This window comes from Nycticebus coucang, chromosome 3, assembly GCF_027406575.1.
Source record: "Nycticebus coucang isolate mNycCou1 chromosome 3, mNycCou1.pri, whole genome shotgun sequence".
NCBI classification, from domain to species: domain Eukaryota; kingdom Metazoa; phylum Chordata; class Mammalia; order Primates; family Lorisidae; genus Nycticebus; species Nycticebus coucang.
In genome coordinates, this window is record NC_069782.1 from 94,219,082 (window position 1) to 94,246,340 (window position 27,259).

Genomic DNA, 27,259 nt, shown 5'->3' on the forward strand with positions numbered 1-27,259 from the left:
TGAATATGCTCCCACTTAATGGGCACAGTGTAAGGGTATGTGGCACACCTGGGTGTGGGACACAACTACAACAGGGACTCTACCTAACTAATGCAAACATTGTAACCTAATTGTATCCTCACATTAATCTGGAAAAAAAGAGCAGCTTTTAAAATAAAGGTAGTACAGAAAATATATAGTAGAAATGTACAAGATCAAGATTTTCTTTAGGTCAATTCATAGGCTTACTTTCAGGTCTGAAAATTAATTATGAAAACTTTGCTGCAAAAAAAAGATAATTCTGGCTGGGCATGGTGGTTCACGCCTGTAGTCCCAGCGCTCTGGGAGGCAGAGGCAGGTGGATTGTCTGAGCTCAGAAGTTCAGAGTCAGCCAGAGCGAGATTCTGTCTCTACCAAAAAAAGCCAGGCGTTGTGGCAGACGCCTGTAGTCCCAGCTACTTGGGAGGCTAAGGGCAAGAGAATTGCTAAAGGAAGAAAAGAAAAAAATTAATAAATAAAATTAAAAAACTTCAAACTAAGATAAGTGAAAGCCAGTTGAAAGCAAAATTAAAAAAAAATTCTGACTGAATGTTAATTCAAAGAAAGGTTGTGTATAAACTAGGGGACTTCATCCAAAGCACACTGAATAGTTGAGACAATTGGCTAGATAATGCTGGTGGCAGTATTGTAGGTTTTAAGCTTTCTCTCAGAGCATCATTTTAATGTTTGCTTCAGTGTCTAAATACATTTATACATTTGGATTGACAGGGGGTTTTTTTGTTTGTTTGTTTAGTTTGATCTCTTATTCTCTATCTCTTCTCTTACTCTCTGTCTCTCAAATGAACATAATTTTTACAGATTTATAAAAAAAAAAACCCAAAGACCATATATCAAAACTATATCCTATAGGTTATAAAATAAATTTCAACAATTATACATGAATTAATATTCTGCCAGAAGTAGTATTCAAGTAGAAATCAATAGTAAAATGATAGAAACTCTCCAAATACTTGGAGACTAAAAGACATGATTGCAAGAGGGACTTTACCTAACAATTGCAATCAGTGTAACCTGGCTTATTGTACCCTCAAGGAATCCCCAACAATAAAAAAAAAAAAAAAAGACACATTTCTAAATAATCTGTGAGTCGGGAGAAAAAGTAGCAAAGGAAATAAATACAATGAACTGAATGGAAATGAAAATACGATGTATCAGAGTCTGTGGGACATAGCTAAAGCAGTGCTGAGAAAATTGGTAGCATCGACTGAATAAATTAGAAAAAAGGAAAAGACTCAAGTCAATAATCTAATCACTCACTTAAGCATCTAGAAAAATTCTGTAATCTTAGCAGTCTGGGAGGCAAAAGTGGGGCTCAAGAGTTCAAGACCAGCCTGACAAGAGCAAGACCCATCTCTACTAAAAACCAGAAAAACTAGCCAGGCATTGTGGCTGGTGCCTGTAGTCCCAGCTACTCGGGAGGCTGAAACAAGAGGATCTCTTGAACTCAAGAGTTTGAGGTTGCTGTGAGCTAGGCTGACACCATGGCACTCTACCCAAGGCAACAGAGTGAGACTTTGTCTTAACAACAACAACAACAACAACAAAAAAGCCTAGAAAAATAAGAGCAAAAGAAACTCAAAGCAGGCAGGGAAAAAATAATAGAGATACAAGCAGAAATTACTGAAAAGGAAAAGAGAAAAGCAATAGAGAAATCAATAAAGCAAATGACTGGTTATTTGAAAACATGAAGTTGACAGACCCCTAAGAAGACTAACAAAAAAAGAAAAGATAGGCAAAAATTATCATAAGAGGAATGAAAAGGAGTAAGAATATAACCCTGTATACCTAGAAAAGATAATAAAGAAATACTATCAAAAAAAATAAAAAAAATAAAAAAAAAAAGAAATACTATCAACAACTCTACACAGATAAACTTGACAATGAAATGGGCCATCTCCTTGAAAAATACAAACCACAGATCATCAAATATGAACTAGACAAGTTAAGCAGCCCTGTAAGTATTCAGGAAATTGAATTGTTAATTTAAAATCTCCCACAAAGGGGCGGCGCCTGTGGCTCAAGGAGTAGGGCACCGGTCCCATATGCCGGAGGTGGCGGGTTCAAACCTAGCCCCGGCCAAAAAACCAAAAAAAATAAAATAAAATCTCCCACAAAGGAAATCTTAGGGATCAGATTGTTTCTGTGGAGAATTCTACCTATCATTTAAATAAGAATGAACACTAATTCTACATAATCTTTTACAGGAACAAGAAGAGGAAGAAACATTTCAATTCATTTTATAAAGCTATTATTACCATGGTACCAAAACCAGGCAAAGGCAGTACTAAAAAAGAAATGTACCAACCAGTATCTATCATGAGTATAGACACAAAAATCCTTAACAAAATATTAGTAAATAGATTTCAGCAATATATATAAAAAATTATACACTTAACCATGTGGGATTTATTCCAGGGATTAAAGCCTGGTTCATTGTTTGAAAAATTAATCAATGTAGCCCAAAGAAGAAAAAGCACATGATTATATTGATCGTGCAAAGGGATTTGACAAAATTCATAATAAAAACTCTCAGAAAAATACGAATAAAGGGAATTCCCTCAACCTGATAAAGGCTAACATTGTACTTGTTGGTGAAAAACGGAAAGTTTTCTCCCTAAGATTGGGAACAAGTCAAGGATGTCTGGCTTTACAACTCTTATTAAACAGTATTGAGCTGGAAGTCCTATTTAGATAATGCAATCAGAAAGGAAACAAAAAGCATACAGATCTGAAAGGAATAAATAAAACTGCCCTTATTTGCAGATGACATAATTGTGTAGAAAATATAAAGGAATTTACAATACTCATAAAAGTAAAAAATGATGCCCGTGGGCCCAGCTATTTGGGAGGCTGAAGCAAGAGAATCGCTTAAGCCCAAGAGTTTGAGGATGCTGTGAGCTGTGACACCACGGCACTCTACCAAGGGTGACACAGTGAGACTCTGTCTCAAAAAAAGTAAAAAAAAGTAAAAAACTAAACAATATAACAGGAGAAAAAATAAATGTACAGAAAGCAATTATACATGTATTTCTACATACTAGGGATAACACTAATACTAAAAATGCAATACTGTTTACAATTGCTTTCAAAAATGAAATAGTGCAAATATAACAAAACAAATTGGATTTATATGCTAAAAAGTAGACACTATTAATGAATGAAATCTAAGATCTTTATAAATGGAGAGACATACCATGTTCATGGACTGGAAAGATCAATATAGTTAAAATGTCAGTTCTCCGTAGATTGGTATAGACTGCAATTTTTATCAACATCCCAGCAAGGTTTTTTTTTTTTTGTAAATACAGACAATACTATTCTAAAATTTAGATGGGAAAGCAGAAGAACTAGAATAACTAAAACAATTTTGGAAAATAATAAAGTGAGAAGAATCAGTATCTTGATTTCAAGACTTATTATGTAGCTACAGTAATCAGCTTGTGTGGTCTTGGTGGAGGGATAGATACATAGATCAACGGAATGGAACAGAGACCCATTCAAATATGCCCAACTGAATTTTTTTACAAACATGTAAACTCCATTAATTAGAGGAATAGCCATCCAACAAATGATGCAGTGGAAATCCATAGATTAAAAAAAATGAACTTCAACTGAAGTCTCACACCTTATACAAATAGTAGCCCAAAATGGATAACAGGTAACAGCTAAAAAAACTTTAAGGAAAAAAAATCATAAGAGAAAATCTTCAGGATGTAAGGTTAGGTAAATAATTCTTAGACTTAAGACAAAGAATGACACATAAAAGGGAAAAAACTGATGAATCGGACTTCATCAAAATTAAAAACTCATGCTTTATGAAAGACACTGTAAGGAGAATAAAAAGACAAGCTACAGAGTGGGAGAAGTGTCACATTGTAAACCCTGATGTGACAAAGCACTAGTATCTGGAATATATAAAGAATTCTCAAAACTCATTAGTAAAGCCAAACAATCCAGTTAGAAAATAGGCAAAAAGCTGGGTGCAGTGGCTCACTCCTGTAATTCTATCATGTTGGGACGCTGAGGTAGTGGATTGCTTGAACTCAGGAGTTTGAGACCAGCCTAATCAAATGCAAGACCCATCTCTACTAAAAAAATAGAAAAACTAGCCAGGCAGGCACCTGTCATCCCAGCTACTTGGAGGCTGAGGCAAGAGGATTGCTTAAGCCCAAGAGTTTGAGTTTGCTGTGAGCTATGACTCCATGGCACTCTACCCAGGGTAACAGAATGAGACTACGTCTCAAAAAGAAAAGAAAAGAAAAGGAAATAGGCAAAAGACATGAGGGGACATTTGACCAAAAAGGATATACAGATGACATATAAGCACATGAAAAGATAATATTTGCCACCAGAGAAATGCAAATCAAAGCCACACTGAGGCATTGGTACACATTTATTGATAAATGGCTTAAACCTAAGAATACTGACAACACCAAAGAACCTGGATCTCTGGTACATTGCCGGGGGAATGCCAAATGATATAACCACTCTGGAAAATAGTTGGCAGTTTCTTTAAAAAACTAAATAGGCAAGATACCATATGACCCAGGAGTTGCACTTGTCTGCATTTATTTCGGAGAACTGAAGACAACTTACATTCACATAGAAACCTGTGCACAATTGTTCATAGAAGCTTCATAGTAAAAAATAGGAAACAATTCAGATATCCTTCAGTGGGTTAGGCAAACTAGTACATTCACAATGTACTATGGTATACCCACAGTGTGGCACTACTACTCAGCAATTGAACAAACGATTGATACACAACGTAATGGTTCTCCAGAGAATTACATTGAGTGAAAAAAGCCAATCCTAAAAGGTTACATAAACTGTTAGGATTCCAGTTTATGGAGTGTTCTTGAAATGATGAAGTGTAGAAGTGGAAAACGGATTGGTGGTTGCCTAGCCTTAAGGAGGATTTGGGATGCATGAGGGAAATGGGCATAGCTATAGAAAGGTTGAACATGAGAGATCTTTGTGTTGATGACAATGTTATGTATCTTAACGATATCGATATCAGTATCTTGGTTGTAATATTTTACTGTAGTTCTGCAAGATGTAACTATTGTGAAAACCAGGGTACAAGGAAGCTCTCTGTTTTATTCCTCATAACTGCATATGAGTCACCTAAAAATACAGTCACATCAAAATAAAAAGTTTAATTTAAAAAGTTAAATAGATTCTTAAAGGATAAAAAATACTTTTGGTGGGAGTAAGAAAGATCATGACATTCAGCACCACTTGAGTGCTTAGTGCTACAATGAATAGACATCAGTCTGTTCAAGAGGGAAGGAAAGTACTCTCATTTATGAGTCTACCTAAATTCACCACTCTGCATGGAACTTACAAATTAAACTGAAAACTGTGAAAATAGAAAAAAAAAGTCTTTCTGGCTCAGCACCTGTAGCTCAGTGAGTAGGGTGCCAGCCACATACACCAAAGCTGGCCAGTTAGAGCCTGGCCCGGGCCTGCTAAACAACAATGACAACTGCAACCAAAAAATAGCCGGCATTGTGGTGGGCACCTATAGTCCCAGCTACTTGGGAGGCTGAGACAAGGGAATCGCTTAAGCCCAGGAGTTTGAAGTTGCTGTGGGCTGTGATGCCATGGTACTCTACCAAGGGTGGCATAGTGAGACTCTGTTTCAAAAAAATAAATAAAAATACATTTTAACGCCCTACACCCCCAAAAAAGCTTTCTGGAGACTTTGGATACACCCTGAAGTATAAGGTGTGTCATCTTTCCCTTGGCTTCTTGAGATACACTACTTAATGCAGAGAACTTCTGTCCAATTCATCAAGGATTAAGTTGTACAAAAGAAAGGTTACACTTTGTTAGTGGTATTTTTGGTAGGATGGTAAAAAAAAGTGCCCAGGGGCGGCACCTGTGGCTCAAAGGGGTAGGGCTCCGGCCCCATATGCCAGAGGTGGAGGGTTCAAACCCAGCCCTGGCCAAAAAATGCAAAAAAACAAAACAAAATAATAAAAAAAAAAACCTTCCATAAAAAAAAAAAAAAAGTGCCCAGACCACTTCATTTTTGATGTTCTGAGTATATTAAAAAAATGAAGACATGGGCTGGGCACGGTGGCTCACACCTGTAATCCCAGCATTTTGGGAGGCCAAGCTGGGCAGATTACCTGAGCTCACGAGTTTGACACCAGCCTGAGTTAGAATGAGACCCCCATCTCTAAAAATGGCCAGATGTTATGGCAAGCCCCTGTATGTCCAGCTACTCGGGAGGCTGAGGCAAGGGAATCACTTGTGCCCAAGAGTTAGAGGTTGCTATGAGCTATGACGCCAGGCACTCTACCTAGGGCAACAAAGTAAGAGTCTGTCTCAAAAAAAAAAAAAAAAAAGGCATATCAAAAATGGTTACAGAACTGTGAAGTTTTATTTGCTTGGTTTTTTTGGTTTGTTTGTTTTTTGAGACAGAGCCTCAAGCTGTTACCCTGGGTAGAATGCTATGGCATCATAGCTCACAGCGACCTCCAATTCCTGGGCTCAAGCAATTCTCCTCCCTCTGCCTCCCAAGTAGCTGGGACTACAGGCACCCACCACAACGCCTAGCTATTTTGGTTGCAGCCATCATTGTTGTTTGGCGGGCCCAGGCTGGATTCAAACACGCCAGCTCAGGTGTATGTGGCTGGCGCCTTAGCCGCTTCCTTATTTGTTTTTTGGACAGGGTCTCACCATGTTGCCCAGGCAGTGGCATCATCATAGCTCATTGCAACCTTAAACTAGAACGCAAGCAAGCCTCCTGCTTTAGCCTCCCCAGTAGCTGGGACTACAGCCAGGCATGTGCCTTCGCATCTGGCTAATTTACAAAAATGGTTAATTATGGAATATTTTAAATGTTCATCTTTAAAAAATGGATGCTCTTGATGAACATAAAAAGATTAAAAAGAAATTAATTAAAGATTCAATTCCAGAAGCTAGAAGATAGGCATCTTAAAGAAAGTGTCTTTTAATTAAGATGAGAACGAAAATTAATGAAGTAGAAAACAAGCAGTGGAAAAGATCAATAACCCAGGCACATTACCATGTGCCTATGATATTGGGAGACTGAGGCAGGAGAATTGCTGAGCCTAGGAGCTTGGAGGCCAGCCTGGGTAACATAGTGAGATCCCTATCTCAAGAAAGAAACAAACAAATAAAAATGAAAGAAGGGAAAGGAAGGCAGAGAAGGAGGGGAAGGAAAAGAAAGGAGGGAAGGAGAAGGAAAAGAAGGAATGAAGGAAGGAGGAGAAGGAAAGAGATAATCAACATAACAAAATACTACATTTTATTTATTTAATTTATTTTTTGAGACAGTCTCACTTTGCTGCCCCAGGCTAGAGAGTTGTGGCATCAACATCACAGCAACTTGGAACTCCTGGGTTCAAGCAATCCTCCCGTTTCAGCCTCCCCAGTAGCTGAGACTACATTTGCCTGCCATGATATCTGGCTAATTTTTTCTCATTTTTAGTAGAGATGGGATCTTGCTCTTACACAGGCTGATCTCATACTCCTGAGCTGAAGCAATCCTCCCGCCATGGCTCCCAGAGTGCTGGGATTACAAAGATGAGCTACTGTGCCTGGCCAAAATACTGCTTTTTGAAAGACTAATAGACAAACCTCTAACATGATTTACCCAGAACACACACACATACAAACACAGCAATGCTTGGAAGAAAATACAACTACAGATATAGTTTTGAAAATTATGAGAATATTCTACCATTACTTTTCAAAATGTAGATTAATGGACAATTTCTTAGAAAAATGAAAATGAAAAAATCTAAAGAGTAGAAGGGGAACATACAGACTATAGTAAAAAAATTAAAAGACATCAAGTCATTATAGTATGTGGACATTATTTGGACCCTAATTCAAACAAACTATAAAGAAAATGCTGTTGAAATGTATGAAGGTTGAACAAAAAGAAAAGCATACTGGGCGGCGCCTGTGGCTCAGTGGGCTGGGTGCCAACCCCATATATCGAGAGTGGCGGGTTCAAACCCAGCCCCAGCTAAACTGCAACAAAAAAATAGCTGGGCCTTGTGGCGGGTGCCTGTAGTTCGAGCTACTTGGGAGGCTGAGGCAAGAGAATCGCCTAAGCCCAGGAGTTTGGAGGTTGTTGTGAGCAGTGTGATGCTATGGCACTCTACTGAGGGTGATAAAGTGAAACTCTGTCTCTACAAAAAAAGAAAAAAAGAAAAGCATTACCATGTTCTTAGACAGGAATGTTCAACATTACGAAGATGTCATTTTTCCCTAAGTTTATGTATAAATTTAATATCATCTCTATGAATCTGCTAACATTATTTTTCTAATTCTAGAGTTCCTATAGAAAATACTTTTATACATATGCATGTACATGATTATGATGTAAAATCCGTATCTTATTATAACTTGCAGGCAAAAAGTTCAAAACTCACTGAAGTGGTCCAATATTTTTTGCCAGAATTTACTGATGTTGGTGCATTCTCTGGTTTCAAGTTCATTTTTTAAAAATATCTTTGACAATGCTTTCTTTGCTTGCTGCAACTTGGTTATCTGATAGATGAATTAAAAATGTTCTAATTTTCTTTGTTTTGATTTTTCTAGTAACCGTGACTGAAGTTTTACCTAAAGAAAAGAAACAAAAAGAGGAGAAGACCTTAATTCTCGGTCAAGCTGTGGTGGACCTTCTTCCCTTATTGGAAGGTCAGATGTATGATTTTCCCAAAAGTAGAAATAGCAGAGCTCATAAAATTTAACTCTAGAGAAGCGCAAAAATCAGCCTCCGTGAATTTGAGGGATTTGAGGGAAAAAATGAAAACATTCATCTCTGCCTCATTTATCTCTGTTAAGTACTAACTTAACCTCTTCTTCTTTGGTTCAACTTGGCCTTTTTATAGGAGAGAGTTCATTTGAAACAACAGCCCCATTGCACCCTGTGCCAGGATCACCTTTAGAAACACCTCGATCAAGTGTTAAGGTAATCAGAGTTTTAACTCTCAACATTTCAGCCTGCCATTCAATCTAACAAATCTTTCTGCTATTAAGGTTTGGTTCAGTTGAATCTGATTCATTGGGCACCTTCTTTTCACAATCTCCATAGTATTAGATTCTGGGAATCAAGGATGAATTAGGCAGAATCCTTTGAAAAGTCCACAATCTATGTATCATAGATTATAACTCGGTGTAATTAAATGATGGAGTAGGGCACATGGGCACAGAGCAGTATCACTTACTTTGCCCAAGGATAGATGGTAGAGAAGACTTAATGGAAATGTCTCTTGAGTTATGTCCTGATAAATCAAATAGTATATGAAATTACCTAATACACTTTCCAGCATGGTAGCCTGCCTTTATTTGAAGACCTCTGATTCAATAGTTCAATAGTTCCAGCCCAGATCTTTCTCTTGAATTCCAGATTGTCAGACTTTACAAGCACCTACTAGATTTCTCTATAAGGGTATCCCAAAGGTATCTAATCTCAAACTTAACATTCCAAAACTGAACTCAGTATCTTCCCTGACACCTACTCCTTTTATTTTTATTATTTTGACTATTGGCATCACCCATGAGAGCATAGACCATAGAACCAACATTATATCCATGACTGATCTCTCTCACCCTAGCTACATCCAATCTCCAAATCCACTTTTCACCAAATTCAGTTATTTTTTTCTAAGTATCTTTAAACTTTGTTCTTAGCTTGATTCCTATCCTTTATTGCCTTTATAGCCTTGCACCTATCCTTATCTAACTCCAGATCAGCCTTCCCAAAGCTTGCTTAGTGACTTAACAGTAAATTTGAAGGCACCAGGGCTGCAGTAACTGAGTGGCACTGGCAACCTGTCAAAAAAAAAGAAAGAAAGAAAATGAAAAAGAAAAATATGTGAATTTGATCACATCTCTTCCCCTACTTAGTAGTGTGGTTCATTGTTTCACCCACTGCTTACATTTTAAAGTCTGGATTTCTTAGGCATAACAGGCATATGACATCTTTTATTTATTTTTTTTATTTTTTGGAGACTGAGTCTCACTTTGTCACCCTCTGTAGAGTGCTATGGCATCATAGCTCACAGCAGCCTCAAACTCTTGGGCTCAAGTGATCCTCTTGCCTCAGACTCCCAAGTAGCTGGGACTACAGGCGCCAGCCACACATCTGGCTAGTTGTTAGAGACTGGGGTCTCGCTCTTGCTCAGGTTAGTCTCGAACTCTTGAGCTCAGGTGATCCACCCACTTAGGCCTCCCAAAGTGCTAGGATTACAGGCATAAGCCACCACACCGGGCCATCATGTAACATCTTTTATAGTGAGAGCCTCTCACTCCAACCTCATTTCCCAGCCCTTCTTTCCTTGTACTTTGTATTCTAGAATCCTGAACTACTTATACCTGAACTGAATATACTGTACTGTTTCAATACCCTTTACATAAACTGTTCCATATCCATAATTATTTTATCTTTCCTTCCTCTGTTTATCTAGTTTGTAAACTCCTATTCATCCTATAAAGGTCAACTCAGATGTCACCATCTCTTAGTCCTTCCCAGCCTAATAATTATTCACTTCCTCTTTGGTGCTCCTTGACTGCAGTGTTTTGTACAGGTCTATATTATAGAATTTATTATAAATCATGGGACTATAACATGAGTCCCATGACTAAAGGGACCATGTCTCCTTCATCTTTATAAAATATTGTAGTGAAGTGCCTAGCAAATAATTAGCAATCAGTACATACTTTTACTTATTTATTTTTGAGACAGAGAGTTGCTCTCTCTCCAGGCTGGAGGATAATGGCCTGATGATAGCTCACTGCAACCTTGAACTTCTGAACTCAAGTGATCTGCCTGCTTCAGCCTCCCAAAGTGCTAGGATTACAGTCATAAGCCACTGTGCCTAGTCCAATACATTTACTTCAAGTGATCCCCTTGCTTCAACCTTCTGCCACTACATTCACATGGCCATCTCATCCGTACCAGGTGTATGTCACCATACCTGCTTGACTTTTTTTAATTTTTGTAGAGGCAGGGCCTCACTATGTTGCCTAGGCTGTTTTCAAATTGCTGGCCTCAAGTGATTCTCATACCTTGGTGTCCAATACATATTTAAACCTACTTTGTATTGTATCCTATGTGAAAATATTAGAGTTATATATGTCTATACCTAGTTATATAAATCTATAAATATATATTTGAAAATTTTTCTTACTACAAAGCATTACATTTAAATTTTAATAATAATCATAAAGGCTTAGCACTTGTAGCTCAGCGGCTAGGGTGCCAGCCACATACACTGCAGCTGGCAGGTTCCAATCCAGCCCGGGCCTGCCACATAACAATGAGAACTACAACCAAAAAATAGCTGGGTGTTGTGGCGGATGCCTGTAGTCCCAGCTACTTGGGAGGCTAAAGAGAATTGCTTAAGCCCAAGAGTTTGAGGTTGCTGTGAGCTGTGACGCGACGGCACTCTACCAAGGGCGACATAGTGAGACCTGTCTCAAAAATAAAGATTAAAAAAAATTACAAAATATTGACTATCGATAAAAGTACCCAATCTCACTTGTTCCTGTGCAACTACTTTTGACATTTCAATATAGCATTTTCCAATTCCTCTTCTACATGTATTTGTATACCTTACTTTGGTATGGGAGAGTGGGAAGAGATAAGGTAAGTCTAGGGATAAGGTTTTCTTTTGGGCTTGATTTCCAACTCATTGGACCTAGAAAAAGTAATTTCAATTCTCTTTATGGAAATAATTAGCTTGGACTTCTTATCTTGAACAGTACTATGAGATTCTAATGGGATAATTCAAAAAGAGGAGGGACTTGGTCAATCTTGAAAATGCTATGTAATTTTATTCTTTTACAGCAGTGCAGTCTTGAGGTTAAAGTATTTGTGGCAGAGCCTTTACTGACCGCAGCCCAGATTACAGGGGGCAATCTACTGAAGGTTACTTTGGAGGCTGCCTACTCTGTACCTGAATCCTTCATTCCAGTAGGGCCCCTGCAGAACTACATGGTTGGTTTGCAAGTTCCATCGCATGGAGAGGTACAGCCCTACTGCCAGATATTTATGTAGATTCAAACATGTCTATACTCATCTCTTCCTTACCTGCTCAGATTTCATTCCAAGCATCACTCTGTTAATGGCTGAGATATATTTTTTAAGCTTGAAATAGAAAATTTTTTTGTTTTATATAAATACTTTTGTCTTTGTAATTTATATATTTATTATATATAATACATTGAATATAATTTATATTAATAAATGTGTATTTGTGGTGGACAATACGTAAGACATTTAAAATGGGCAATTTTTGGTATATTTCTACAGATTATTTTTATGCATATACAAGGGGACTTTTTAAAAATTCATAAAATAATGGAGTTAAAAGATAAAAATGGAAAATAGAAACTTTATTTCTCAACATAAGCTCCATAAAAGTGAAGACACTTTTATAAGTGATAATAACAGCCATTTAGTCCAAACCTAAATAACTGACAGTCCTGGGAATTTAACCATGTCAATGCAATCTTTTTTATATTATTAACTGAAGAAAAATGTGTGTCCTTTATCGATTTATTAAGATTAGGAACTGGGGCGGCACCTGTGGCTCAAAGGAGTAGGGTGCCGGCCCCATATGCCAGAGGTGGCGGGTTCAAACCCAGCCCCGGTCAAAAAAAAAAAAAAAAAGATTAAGAACTAAGGTCAGATGCAGTGGCTCATGCATGTAATCCTAGCACTTTGGGAAGGCTGAGGTAGGTCGATCACTTGAGTTCAGGACTTAGAGACCAGCCTGAACAAGAGTCAGACCTGTCTCTACTAAAAACAGAAAAACTAGCCAGACATTGTGGTGGGTACCTATTGTCCCAGCTACTTAGGAAGCTGAGGCAAGAGGATCACTTGAGTCCAAGAGTTTGAGGTTGCTGTGAGCTTATATGTATGGTACTCTACCCAGAGCAAAAGAGTGAGACTCTATCTCAAAAAAAAAAAAAGAATTAAGAAACAGAAAGAAGTTAGAAGGAGGAACCAAATCAGGACTGAAAAGTGGATGCCCAATGATTTCCCATCAAAAGTCTAACAAAGGGCAGAGGGAGGGTGATTGGTGGGATTACACCTGCGGTGCATCTTACAAGGGTATATGTGAAACTTAGTAAATGTAGAATGTAAATGTCTTAACATAGTAACTAAGAAAATGCCAGGAAGGCCATGTTAACCAGTGTGATGAAAATGTGTCAAACGGTCTATAAAACCAGTGTATGGTGCCCTATGATCACATTACTGTACACAGCTATGATTTAATAAAAAAAAAAAGTCTAAAAAAATTGCCCTTGTTTGATGAGAGGAATAAGCAAGAGCTTAGCCAGGATGGAGGACTCTCTGGTGAAGCCTTCCAGGGGTTTTTGTTGCTAAAGCTTTGGCTGAGTCTCTCAAAACACTCTCATAAAAGCAGATGTTACCATTCTTTGGCCTTCTGGAAAGTCAATGAGCAAAATGTCTTCAACATCCCCTAAAACTGTTGCCATGACCTTTGCTCTTGACTTTTGCTTTGACTGGAGCACTTTCAACTCTTGGTTAACCATTAATTAAATGTGCTTTGTCCTCAGGATTGTATTAGAAAGCCATGTTTCATTTCCTGTTGCAGTTCTTAGAGAAATGCTTCAGGATCCTGATGCTACTTGTTTAAAATTTCCATTGAAAGCTCCGCTTTTGTCTGTAGCATATCTGGGCACACTTTAGCACCCATTGGGTGGCATGTTTGCTCAATTTTAATTTTTCTGTCAGAATTGGTAAGCAAAACCAATTTTGATGTCTGTGGTGTTGCCTATTGTTTCTACTGTTAATCACTGGTACTCTTCATTTGGCACACAAATAGGATTCATTTTCTCTTGAAAATTGATGTGGATGGTCTGCTGCTATGGGCTTCCTCTGCAGCATTGTCTCATACCTTCTTTCTATTTATTTATTTGTTTGTTTAAGTTTTTAGAAAGTGTCTTGCTCTGTTGTCCAGGTTGGAATACAGTGGTGTCATCATAGTTCATTGCAACCTTCAACTCCTAGGCTCAACCTATTCTCCTGCCTCAGCCTCCTGAGTAGATGGGTCTACAGGTGTGTGCCAGAACACCCAGATTATTTTTTTCATTTTTTTGTAGAGACAGGTCTCGCTCTTGCTCAGGCTGGTCTCACTTACTCAGCCTCAAACAATCCTCCTGCCTTGGCCTCCCAAAGTGCTAGGATTATAGATAGGTATGATTCATGGCACTTGGCCATCTCACCTCTTCTTAGAACTGCTGATTTGGGGGGGGGGGCATTGTCTCCATAAACTTTTTGTAAAACATCAATGATTTCACTATTCTTTCACCCAAGATTTAACATAAATTTTAATGTTTGTTCTTACTTATATTTTAGCAGAATTTATGTTGCTGTAATAGGGGCCATTTTCAAACTGATCTCTTGTCCTTCTTAGTGCCTCACTAACCTCACTAGATCCTGTTCAGACATGTTATTACAAGTTAGTATGGCTTTATTCTGGTATAAAAAATTTTTTTAAATCCATCCATAGTTTTATTCATAGCATGCATATTCCATGAATTGTTTGAAGTATCCCTGTATATTGTGGATTTTGCACAATGTTCTTTTCTATACAAAACGTTCCAAGTTATTTTCATAGGCCAAATTTCTAGATATAGGAGTGACTGGATATGAGATTTTTGAGACAGAGTCTCATGCTATTGCCTAGGCTAGAGTCCAGTGGCATCACCATAGTTCACTGCAACTTCAAGTGGGTTTCAAGTGATCCTCCTGCCTCAGCCTCCTGAGTAGCTAGGACTACAGGCATGCACCAACACATCCAGCTAATTTTTTTAAAAAGTTTTTCTAGAGGCAGGGGTCTCAATTTGTTGCCCAAGCTGGTCTCAAACTCCTGGCCTTAAGTGATCCTCCCTCCTCAGCTTTCTAAAGTGCTGGGATTATAGGCAAGAGCCTTGAGCCATGTGCTCAGTCATTTTTTGAGGCTCTGATGGGGATTTCCAAAATACTTGCTAAATGGCTTATAATCAGTTAACATTCTACCTGTCTTATTTTCAGTGACATGTATATGAATGAACCGCTAAATTTGCATAGCAGCTGTTCAATTTGCTCTGGACTTCAGTGTTCCTGAAACACCAGACTTTCAGTACTAAAACTGGGACAGCCCCAAGCAAATTGGATAGTTGATCAACTTTCCAAGGAACAATCTACATAACTATCTTTAGAAAAAAAATAGTTCAAGATGGGATATCAACTTTTTCCTGCTTTCTGACAAGAACTAAAATGTTAGCTCTTTCTGGGCCTTAAGCCTGCTGATCTTTGGACTGTAACTTAATACCAACAGCTCTCCTGGGTCTTCAGTTTGCCAGCTCACTTTTCAGATTTTGGTACTTGTTAGACTCCAAACTCACATGAACCAATTTCTTAGAATCATTCTCTCTTTTTATGTCTCTTAAAAAAGAGAAAAAGAAAAGAGCTGAGTATGTTGGCTCATGCTCGTAATCCTCGCAGTCTAGGAGGCCAAGGCAGGAGGATCACTTGAGCTCAGCAGTTGATATCAGCCTGAGGAAGAGTAAGACTTCATTTCTACCAAAAATAGACATCATGGAATTTTGTGGAATTTTTTTCCTGTTGATTTTTAGAAGTATTTATGTTTTAAGAACATTAAGCCTTTGGGGTATGTGTTACAATTTTTCCAGTTTGTAGACTTTGGCTTTGTCTCAGGCGACTTTCATTTCATCAAGATTTCTTATTTCGGTGTGGCGCCTGTGGCTCAAAGGGGTAGGGCACCCGTCCCATATGCTGGAGGTGGTGGGTTCAAACCCAACCCTGGCCAAAAACTGCAAACAACAACAACAAAGATTTCTTATTTCATTTTATGTGGTCAAATTTAGCAATATTTTCTTTTATGTTGCTGGGTTATAAAGTCACACATGGATCTTTCCCACTCTTATTTTTGAAAACATTCCTATATGGGGGGAGGAGGAATGAGTGTGGGGTGAAAGGGGAGAAGGGGAGAGGATTGGTGTGCTTCCACTTAATGAGCACAATGTAAGTGTATGTGGCACACCTTCTAGGTGTGGGACACAATTACAAGAGGGACTCTACCTAACAAATGCAAATATTGTAACCTAGTTGTTTGTACCCTCACATTAACCTGAAATTAAAGATTAAAAAACTCTAATTAAATTATTTTTTGTGGGCTCGGTGCTTATGGTTCAAGCGGCTAAGGCGCCAGCCATGTACACCTGAGCTGGCAGGTTTGAATCCAGCCCAGGCCCACCAAACAACAGTGACGGCTGCAACCAAAAAGTAGCGGGGCATTGTGGTGGGCGCCTGTCATCCCAGCTACTTGGGAGGCGGAGTCAAGAGAATCGCTTAAGCCCAGCAGTTGGAGGTTGCTGTGAGCTGTGATGCCACAGCACTCTACCCAGGGCGACAGCTTGAGGCTCTGTCTCAAAAAAAAAATAATAAATAAAATATTTTTTCTGATAAAAAAAATTCCTATAGTTTTTTTCTAGACTTATATAGTTTGTTTCCTTCTTTTTTTCTTTTACAACTGTATTCATGAATGATTGTTTCCTTTTTCTCCACTTCTTTGTTCCTTTCTCTCTTTAATTTTGAATTAATTTGGCTTAGGAATGAGGTGGGACTTAACTTTCTTTTTTTTTTTTTTAATTTAATTTAATTTTTTTTTTTTGAGATAGAGTATCACTATGTTACCCTTGGTAGAGTGCCGTGGCATCACACCTCCCAGTAACCTCAAACTCTTGGGCTTAAGCAATTTTCTTGCCTCAGCCTCCCAAGTAGCTGGGACTACAGGCACCCACCATAATACCTGGCTATTTTTTGTTGCAGTTGTCATTGTTGTTTAGCTGGCTCGAACCCACCAACCTCAGTGTATGTGGCTGGCGCTGTAACCACTGTGCTAAGGGCACCAAGCCTAACTTTCTTTTTTAATCAGCACCCAGTTGTTCTAAAGTTTTTCATTTATAACCATCTTTTCCCCCACTGACATGCAATACTACCTTTTTATTTTATTTTATTTTTGAGACAGTGTCTTAAGCTGTCAAGCTGAGTAGAGTACTGTGGCATCATAACTCACAGCAACCTTCAATTCTTGGGCTCAAGTGATCCTCTTGCCTCAGCCTCCTAAGTAACTGGGATTATAAGTTCCTGCCACAACATCCAGCTATTTTTTAGAAACGGGGTCTTGCTCTTACTTAGACTGGTCTCAAACTCGTGAGCTCAAGCAATCCATTTGCCTAGGCCTCTCAGAGTGCTGGGCCAATGCTATCTTTTTTATATACTAGTTCTCCTTGTGTATTTGGGCCTTTTTCTTTTCTTTTCTTTTTTTTTGTTAAACCGAGCCTTAAGCTGTCACCCTGAGTAGAGTGCTGTGGCGTTATAGCTCACAGCAACCTCAAACTCTTGGGCTTAAGCTATTCTCTTGCCTCAGCCTCCCAAGTAGCTGGGACTACAGATGCCCGCCACAACGCCCGGCTATTTTTTGGTTGTAGTTGTCATTGTTGTTTGGCAGGCCCTGGCTGGATTCAAACCCACCAGCTCTGTATGTGGTTAGTGCCTTAGCCACTTGAGCTACAGGCGCCAAACCTTGGGCCTCTTTCTAATTATGTCTGCCTCTTCATTCATCTGTTCCACGCTGTTTTATTAAATGCTTAATGTCTGGAAACTTTTCCAAATTTTTCCTGGGTATTCTTTTTTTTAGAGACAGAGTCTCACTTTATCACCCTTGGTAGAGTGCTATAACATCACAGCTCACAGCAACCTCCAACTCCTGGGTTTAGGCGATTCTTTTGCCTCAGCCTCCCCAGGAGCTGGGACTACAGGTGCCCGCCACAATGCCCAGCTATTTTTTTTTGTTGTAGTTTGGCTGGGGCTGGGTTTGAACCCGCCACCATGGGTATATGGGGCTGGTGCCCTGCTCATTGAGCCACAGGCGCCACCCTTTCCTGGGTATTCTTGAATGTTTTCTTTTTATATGAACATTATAATCAGTTTATCTATTCTAGAAAAGAATCCTATTTGGTATTTTTATTGGGATTCCATTAAATTCATAGATTAGCTTGTAAAGAATTGTCACTTTATGTTTCCTATGTAAGAACAGGAAATGCGTTTCCATTATTCACATCTTTTACATCCTCAGCCTCATTCAGGTTTTCTCCAAATAAATCTTAAACATTATATTGGACTTTTAATGTATGTAGTTTAAATAGACTATAAAGGAAATGACTGGATTCCATGAATCTCTGAATCTTCATACTCTAATTCATGTACCTATCAAAACACTCAACTTTTGTTTTTTATTTATTTATTTTATTTTATTTTATTTTTTTGAGACAGAGTCTCACTATGTCACCCTTGGTAGAGTGCTGTGGCGTCACAACTCACAGCAACCTCCAACTCTCTTGCCTTAGCCTTCCAAGTAGCGGTACTACAGGCTCCTGGCACAACACCTGGCTACAAAACATTCAACTTTTAAATCGTAATTTTTTTTTCAAGCTTAAGAACCCATTTCTCATTTGCCTAATGAATTCAGATTTCAGTTCTTTGATTTCAGGATCCTCCAGTAAATATTAACTTTCTTTTTGTGTGAGTCCAGTTTCAGCAGCCTCATTTCTTCTTTCTCTCTGCTTCAGTAAAATGAATTTGTATATTCCTGTTTTCAGTTCTTTGGAGTATATACACAGAAGGGGAATTTCTGGATTATATGCTGTCCTAGTCCTTTTTCTGCTGCTATAACAGAATACCACATACCGGGTAATTTGTGAACAAAAGAACATTTATTTCTTATAGTTCTGGGGACTGATAAGTCCAAGGTCCAAGGAATCTGCTGAGAGCCTTCATGTTGTCTCATCCCATGGTAGAAAGGCAAGGAGGCATTTTTGAGAGAGGGAGGAAAAGGGGCTGAACTCATGCTTTTTATCAGGAACCCACTCCTGCAATAACTAACCCTCTCCCATGATAATGGCATTAATTATTCATGAGAACAGAGTTCTCATGACTGAATCATCTCTTAGCAATCCCACCTCTCAATACTTGCATTGGGGATTAAGTTTCTAACACAGGAAATATGGGAGATACATTCAAAACATAGCATATGATAATTTTTGATTTTTTGAAGCACTGCAATACTGTTTTTCATCATGGCTGTACCATTTTATATTTCCACCAGCAGCAAATAAGGTTCCAGTTTCTCCATAGCCTAACACTTGTTATTTTCTGTTTGTTTTATTATTTTATAATAACCATCCTAATGAGTATGAAGTGGCATCTCATTGTGGTTTTAATTTACATTTCCCTCATGACTAGTGATATTTGAGTATATTTTCATGTGCTTACTGGCCATTTGTATATGTTCTTTGTGGAAATATTTGTTCAATTCTTTCACCCATTTTTCAATTAGGTATATTTTTGTTGTTGAATTTTAGGAATTCTCTGTGTATTCTGGTTTTTAATCCCTTATCAGATATGTGATTTACAAATACGTTCTTGCCTTTTGTGGGTTGATTTTTTTTTTTTACTCCATTGATAGTTTGATATATAAGGGTTTTTAATTTTCATGAAGTTGAATTTATCTACTTTGCTTTTGTTGCCTGTGCTTTTGGTATCATATCTAAGAAGTCATTGCCAATTTCGTTGTTACAAAGTTTTTCCCCTGTGTCTTCTTCTAGGGCTTCTGTAGTTTCATTCCTATGTTTAGGTCTTTGATCCACTATGAATTAATTTTCATGTGGTGTCAAAAAGGGTCTAGCATCATTCTTTTCTAGGGGACACCCAGTTTCCCCACCACCATTTTATGAAGAGGCTGTCTTTTCCCCATTGAAAGGTCTTGGCACCCTTAATTTTGACCATTTTTGTCAGCATTTTCCTTGTTTTTATGGAGAAATGGATTTTCAGGAGTCCTTACTCTGCCTTTCCAAAATGTTTCCAAGCTTAACCCAAATAACTAGTTGTTTACAGTATGTTGATTTTTAAATTTTACTAGAAGCTACAAAATTGCTTTCTAGAGTTGTACCAATTTGCCCATCCACCAACTATGACAAAGGATTTTTTCTATTCACAGTATTGCCAACACTTGGTATTTTCAGACTTTGATTTTGCCAATCTATGATTTAAAATGGCATCTCATTGTTTTAATATACATTTCACTGATTATTAATGATATGTAGCATGTTTTATTTATTTTTATATCAATATATTCAGGGGGTACAAATGCAGTTTTCTTACATGAATATATTATATAGAGGTGAGGTCTTTTAGTGTACCCATCACTCAACTAATATACATTGTTATAACCAATAGGTTATTTTCATCCCTCCCCTTTCTTTCATCCTTCCACCTTTGGAGTCTTCACTGTCTATTATTCCATCCTATATTATCATGCATACGTTTAGTTTAGCTGCCATTTATAAGTGAGAACATACGGTATTTGGTTTTTCATCCCTAAGTTACTTCTCAGCGGTTCTCAACCTGTGGGTTGCAACCCACAGGAACTATATTAAATGGTCATGGCATTAGGAAGGTTGAGAACCACTGGCTTAGATTAAGGGCCTCCATTTCCATCCAAGTTGTTGCAAAAGACACTATTTCATTCTTTTTTATGGCTGAGTAGTATTCTGTGCTATCCATATATACCTCATTTTCTTTATCCACTCATCAGTTGGTGGACACTTGGGATGATTCCATATCTTTGTGCTTATGAATTATGCTGCAATTTCCATACAAGGCCCTTATTTTCCTTTGGGTAATTACTTAGTAGTGGAATTATTGGGTCAAATGATAGATCTACCTTTAATTATTTAATAAACCTCCATACTGTTTTCTATAGAGGTTATACTAATTTACATTCCTACCACCTGTGTATAAGTGTTTTCTTTTCAATGCATCTGCACCAACATCTATTGTTTTTTGACTTTCTTTTTTTTTTGAGACAGTCTCAATGTGTCACCCTTGGTAGAGTGCCATGGGGTCACAGCTCACAGCAACCTCAAATTCTTGGGCTTAAGCGATTCTCTTGCCTCAGCCTCCCAGTAGCTGGGACTACAGGCGCCCACCACAATGCCCAGCTATGTTTTTTTACTTTTTAATAATGGTCATTCTGACAGAGGTAAGATGGTATCTTGTTGTGATTTTAATTTTCATTTCTCTGATGATTAGTGAGGTTGAGCAATGTTTTTCATATATTGGTTGGTCATTTGTATATCTTCTTTGTAAAAATGTTTATTCATGTCATTTCTCTATTTTTTAATAGTTTTTTTTTTCTTCCTGAGTTTTTTGAATTCCTTATATATTCTGGATATTAGTCTTTTGGCTGATGCATAGTTTGCAAATATTTTCTCCCACCCTGTAGGTTGTCTGTTTGATGATTATTTCTTTTGCTATGCAGAAGCTTTTTAGTTTAATTAAGTTATATTTTTGTTTTTGCATTTTCTTTGGGTCTCTTTCATAATTCTTTGCCTAGGCCAATGTGCAGATGTTATGGTAACTAAAACAGCATAGTAATAGTATGAAAGTAGACGCATAGATCCATGGCCCGAATACAGAACCCAGAAGTAAAGTCATATACCTAAAAGCAACTGATCTTTGACAAAGCAGACAAAACACATAAAAGGACACACTGGTGCTAATTCAATAAATAGTGCTGGAAAAATTGGATAGCCATAAGCAAAACAAAACTGGACCCCTATCTATTACCATATACATAAATTAAGATAGACTAAAGCCTGAAACCATAAAAATGCTAGAAGAAAACCTGTTTTTATTTAAATGTTGGACTTTCTAATTTCCTCTTCTCTAAATTGTCTATTTATATCTTTTACCAATTTTTCACTGAAAGTATATTTTATATAAATTATAAGATATGAAAATGCCTATATTTTTAGCCTCTTCTCAGGTTTTAGTTTTTTTAAAGGATACTTTTTAGAAAGGTATAAACATGATTCTCATATAAATATAAATGACAAAGAGTTTGATGAAGGATTTTTTTTTTTTTTTGAGACAGTGCCTCAAGCTGTCGCCCTGGGTAGAGTGCAGTGGCATCACAGCTCACAGCAACCTCCAACTTCTGGGCTCAAGCGATTCTCCTGCCTCCACCTCACAAGTAGCTGGGACTGCAGGCACCCGCCACAACGCCCAGCTATTTTTTGTTGCAGCCATCATTGTTGTTTGGCGGGCCCAGGCTGGATTCGAACCCACCAGCTCAGGTGTATATGGCTGGCGCCTTAGCTGCTTGAGCCACAGGTGCCAAGCCTGATCAAGGATTTTATTTAACTAATTAGTGAGGGACTCAGTAAGATATGAAAACCAGTTCAAAGGAGAATCTGAAGAAGTGCCATATATATATATATATCAGGAATGCTGAAATGAATTTACTGATAATTTAAAACTTGTTTTTCACCTTTTAGCCCCAGGGCAATAATTGGTTACCTCCCCACTGGAAAAATATATTTGTATGTTTATGAACAATAACAATTTTCATTATTATCAATTTTTTATAAATTACAGAGTTGTAAAATATCACAAAGACAATAAGGGCATAGTCCCTTCTGTAGAACTATATGACCACAGAAGAGTTCACGTATGTTTTACATCTAGCATTCCATTGAAAAGATATCTCAGTGATCTTTTTGTCCTTTACAGTTTTTCTTGATATATGGTATTTATTTCTATAGAAAGATTATCCCATTTTATTCAAGAATGGAATGCTGAAGCTTGGAGGGGAAAAAGAACCTGTTCCCCGGCCTAAAAAATGGCCTATTTCGAACATTCTGGCTCCGGGAGCTAATAACATTCCCGATGCATTTATTGTTGGTGGTCCTTATGAGAAAGAAGAAGGAGAACTCAACCACCCTGAGGTGAGAGAAAGCATGAATTATGCAGAGTTTTGTGATAAATTCAGTGTTCTGACAGATGATAAAGCATTTTGCAAATCACTAATTTATAATACATCTGTCACCTGTCAAAACAATTACCTATCAAAATAAAACACTTATTCATTTAAATGTCATGAAAATGAGTCCTGACTTCTTAAGCCCAGTAAACAAAATAATTTAAATCAAATTTACTTCTTATTTTATTTTTTTAATTTTTATTTATTATTTATTTATTTATTTTGAGATAGTCTCACTTTGTTGCCCTTGATAGAGTACTATGGTGTCATAGCTACAGCAACTTCAAACTCTTAGGCTGAAGCTATCCTCTTGCCTCATTTTTTCTATTTTTAGTAGAGACAGGATCTCCCTGTTGCTCAGGTTGGTCTCAAACTCCTGAGGTCAGCCTCCCAGAGTGCTAGAATTACAGGCATGAGTCACCATGCCTGGCCTTCTTATTTTATCTTAAATTTGTTTATCTATAATAGAATTCACAATAAAAGATTAAGATACATGCAGTGAAAGTCTCCCTCTACTCTGGTCTCTCCTTCCTAATTCCTTCCCATTTCATTACCGGAGTAGTTACCTTTGTTATAGTTTCTTTGTTTTCTTCTAGATACTTTTTTATGCATATGAAAGCAAATATACAGCCAAAGAAAGACTTGGAGACAGAAACATTAGAAAAGTAAAGAAAATGTTTCCTTGCAAATTATGATAGGGGATCAGAATTCAGAAGTACTGACTCACCAAATAAAAAATAACAAGTACTGAGGGGACCAGGGGTACAGTTGAGGAGCAGAGGGAGGGTCTGTGAAAAGGAGAGGAGTCCAGTCCAGAGAAAGAAGAGATCAAGTGCAGAGTAGAGTCGGACCAGGAGTCAGCTCAGTTTTCACATAGTTTCAGGAGGCTTGTATTTTCTCTTATCAATAGAGTTAATTGTGTATGTGTGTGTTTGGGGGGATCCAAGAGGTAGTCATCTCTTCTGCAGTCTGACTAATTTTTGCACTCAGAGCAAATCTAGGAGTTACTCCCTTAATTGGCCGCCAGCTGGGGCTAGAGTAAAAGTTACTGTTTATTTGTTTCTCAGGAACCTGGCTTTGAAGCACTCCATAGGGTGGATAGGGATTTGCTGTGATGGTACAGTTTGGTTCCTGGCCTGCTTTTTCTCACCAGCTGTTTCCTAAAACGCACGCTTTTGCACACTTGTCAGGGCCATGAGGATTTCTTTCCCACAAGTATAGTCTTCTCTCCATATACTCAGAAGATTGATTCCTGGACCTACCAAATATACCAAAATCTGCACATGAACTCAAGACCCAGGAGGTCCTGTAGAACTCATGTGTAAGAAAAATTGGCCCTCTGTAAATGCAGGCTTTGCATTCCACTAGTACTGTATTTTTGATCCACATTTGGTAGAAAAAAGATCCATCTATAAGTGGAGCTGTGAAATTCAAACCTGTTTTTGTTCAGGAATCAAATGTACTTAAAAGAAAACAACACAAAATTATCAAGGCTACCACATTTATATTAGTCTGTTTATGATGGAAAAACAGAGTTTTTTTCATTTGATTCTCAGATTTCAAAGATTATAAAATATCTTCAGACATCAGCATAATAAAAAGTCAGGGGTAAAATTACTTTTTGTTAGGGAACTACAAGGGGACCCTAGAGAAAAGTAATTTTATACCTGACTTTTATTATACTTACTTCATAGGAAGTATTCAAATCCTTGTTATTTTCAGAAATATAACCTATCAGGAAGTCACTCCTCTTTTTGCTTTATCTTAACGTATAAAGCATTTTGGGGTTTTTTTTTGCCTTTTATTTAGTTATTTAATTTTTTTTTTTTTTTTTTGCAGTTTTTGGCCGGGGCTGGGTTTGAACGCGCCACCTCCGGCATATGGGGCCGATGCCCTACTCCTTGGAGCCAAAGGCACCGCCCTAATTTAATTTTTTTTTGAGACAGAGTCTCAAGTTGTCACTCTGGGTAGAATGCTGTGGCATCACAGCTCACAGCAACCTCAAACTCTTGGGTTTAAGCTATTTTCTTGCCTCAGCCTCCCAAGTAGCTGGGATTATAGTCACCTGCCACAATGCCCAGCTGTTTTTTTTGTTACAGTTGTCATTGTTATTTAGCTGGCCCAGGCCAGATTTGAATCCTCCAGCCTTGAGGATAGGCTACCGCCCTACCCACTGAGCTACAGGCATCACCGCCTTTTATTTATTTTTTATTTTATTTTGTCTTTTTTTTTGAGACAGAGTCTCACTATGTCACTCTTGGGCCATTTTCTTGTATTGAGATAGCTTTTAAAGATTGCCTTTCTCTTGAAAACAATCCAAGATGGTGCCGAGTAACAGCTTCCCTGCAACAGGGCACGGTGAGTCTGGGGAGATAAGCCTCCAAGCATCTCTGGCTGGTGGGATCTGCCTATAATCATCCCTTTGAGGATACAGGGAGTCAGCAAGGGACTTCTGGATACCAAGAGGAGGACAAAAACAGTGGAAAACTGGCAAATGGTTGCGTGTGTTTGATCGACCTACTCCTGCCTGCACCTGTAGTACAAGCAGCAGTGAGACTGCAAACCAGAAAGGCCTTACTTGTGAACTGTTTCAGTGTTTTTGGACTTGGCACTCAGTTGAACTGCCTTGGGAAGAGCTTGAACAGGAGTGCGAAGAACTTTTGGCATTGTCTAGGGCCCCAGACTGAGCTGCTGAGCCGGACAGAGCTAATATTGTTTGGCTGTGAGCCATTGTGAGAGAACTGCCCCGGCAAGCTCTGCCCTCAGGTTCGCAGAGCAAAGATCAGGCAGGAGCTAGTAACCTAGAGACTGAGCAGCCTAAAAGCAGGGACTGAGCTGCCTTACAGCCTTAACCCTCAGGGGCAGAGTGAGACCAGTTTTGGCACACTGGAGCCTCAGGCTGTTGCCCTAGGTAGAGTGCCGTGGCATCACAGCTCATAGCAACCTCAAACTCCTAGGCTTGGCGCAGCCTGGACCTCCATAAGAACTGCGCCTCAACCCCTGACCCCCGACCTGCAACCCGTGCCCGCTGGGCCTCCGCATGCCCTGATCAGGAACTGCGGGAGCTGCACAACCCTGTGTTCTCCCTACTGTACCCTCCCTGCCTCCACACCAACCCGCTCGTCTGGCCAGGGACTCTGGTAGCCACGTGCCCTCCGGAGCCCTCCCTGCCTCTGCTCAGAGCCCTTCTCCTGGTCAGAGACTGCTGGAGCCTTGGGCTCTCTGTGCCAAAGTCACTGGGCGCCAGGCACTCCCAGAACTGTGCGCACCACCTCCCGCCCTGTTGCTGGATCTGGGTGTGTCACACTCCGGAGCTGCTTCCACAACCAGAACTCCCTGGCTGGAGCAGCCCCAGAGGAACTACACAGGGTCACTCCCTACAAAGATCCAGCAACAATAGAGTGATCCCGCTGGGATCTAATCTTGGAGAGACACCTCCCCAACTCTGAGGATGGCCAGAGGCAACGGTGAAAAACAATCATGAGGCGAAATCAACAGAAAAACTCTGGCAATATGAATAATCAGAGTAGATCAACTCCCCCGAGGATCAATGGGGCAGACACAGCACAAGATCCCATGCACAAACAAATAGCTGAGATGTCAGAAATCGAATTCAGAATCTGGATAGCAAATAAGATTGAATTAGAATTCTAAGCAGTAACCCAAAAGATATTTCAAGAATCCAACGAATTCAAAGACCAAATGACCAAAGATTTTGACACATTGAGACAAGAAGTTGCAGCCCTCAAAGATCTGAGAAACACAGTAGAATCCCACAGTAACAGAATGGAACAAGCAGAAGAAAGGGTTTCTGACATTGAAGACAAAGCTTTCAAATGCTCCCAAACTCTCAAAGAGGAAGAGAAATGGAGGGCAAAAACAGATCACTCTCTCAGAGAGCTCTGGGATAATTTGAAGAAAACCAATATTTGTCTTATAGGGATCCCCAAAAGCGATGAAGTGCCTTCACAAGGCACAGAGTCTCTTCTCCATGAGATTATGAAGGAGAACTTTCCAGACATGCCAAGAGATCCTGAAATTCAGATAGCAGACAGTTTCAGAACTCCAGAACGACTCAACCCCAATAAGACATCCCCCAGACACATCATAATCAATTTCACTAAAGTTAATATGAAGGAGAAAATTGTGAAAGCAGCCAAATGAAAGAAAACCATCACCTACAAGGGCAAGAATATTAGAATAACTGCAGATCTCTGCTGAAACTTTTCAAGAGGATGGTCATCGACTTTTAATCTCCTAAAACAAAATAACTTTCAACCCAGGATCCTGTACCCAGCTAAACTGAG

The 27,259-nt window shown here is 38.7% G+C and overlaps 1 protein-coding gene across 1 annotated transcript in view; it reads left to right on the forward strand.

The window, feature by feature from the left end:
* CFAP70 (cilia and flagella associated protein 70) overlaps positions 1–27,259 on the forward strand; it is a 116,977-nt gene that overhangs the window by 18,433 nt on the left and 71,285 nt on the right. Inside the window, exons 4-7 of the mRNA XM_053586138.1 lie at positions 8,626–8,724; positions 8,919–8,998; positions 11,879–12,058; positions 22,735–22,917. Of these exons, the coding sequence (XP_053442113.1) occupies positions 8,626–8,724; positions 8,919–8,998; positions 11,879–12,058; positions 22,735–22,917 (542 nt within the window). The remainder of the gene's footprint in view (positions 1–8,625; positions 8,725–8,918; positions 8,999–11,878; positions 12,059–22,734; positions 22,918–27,259) is intronic.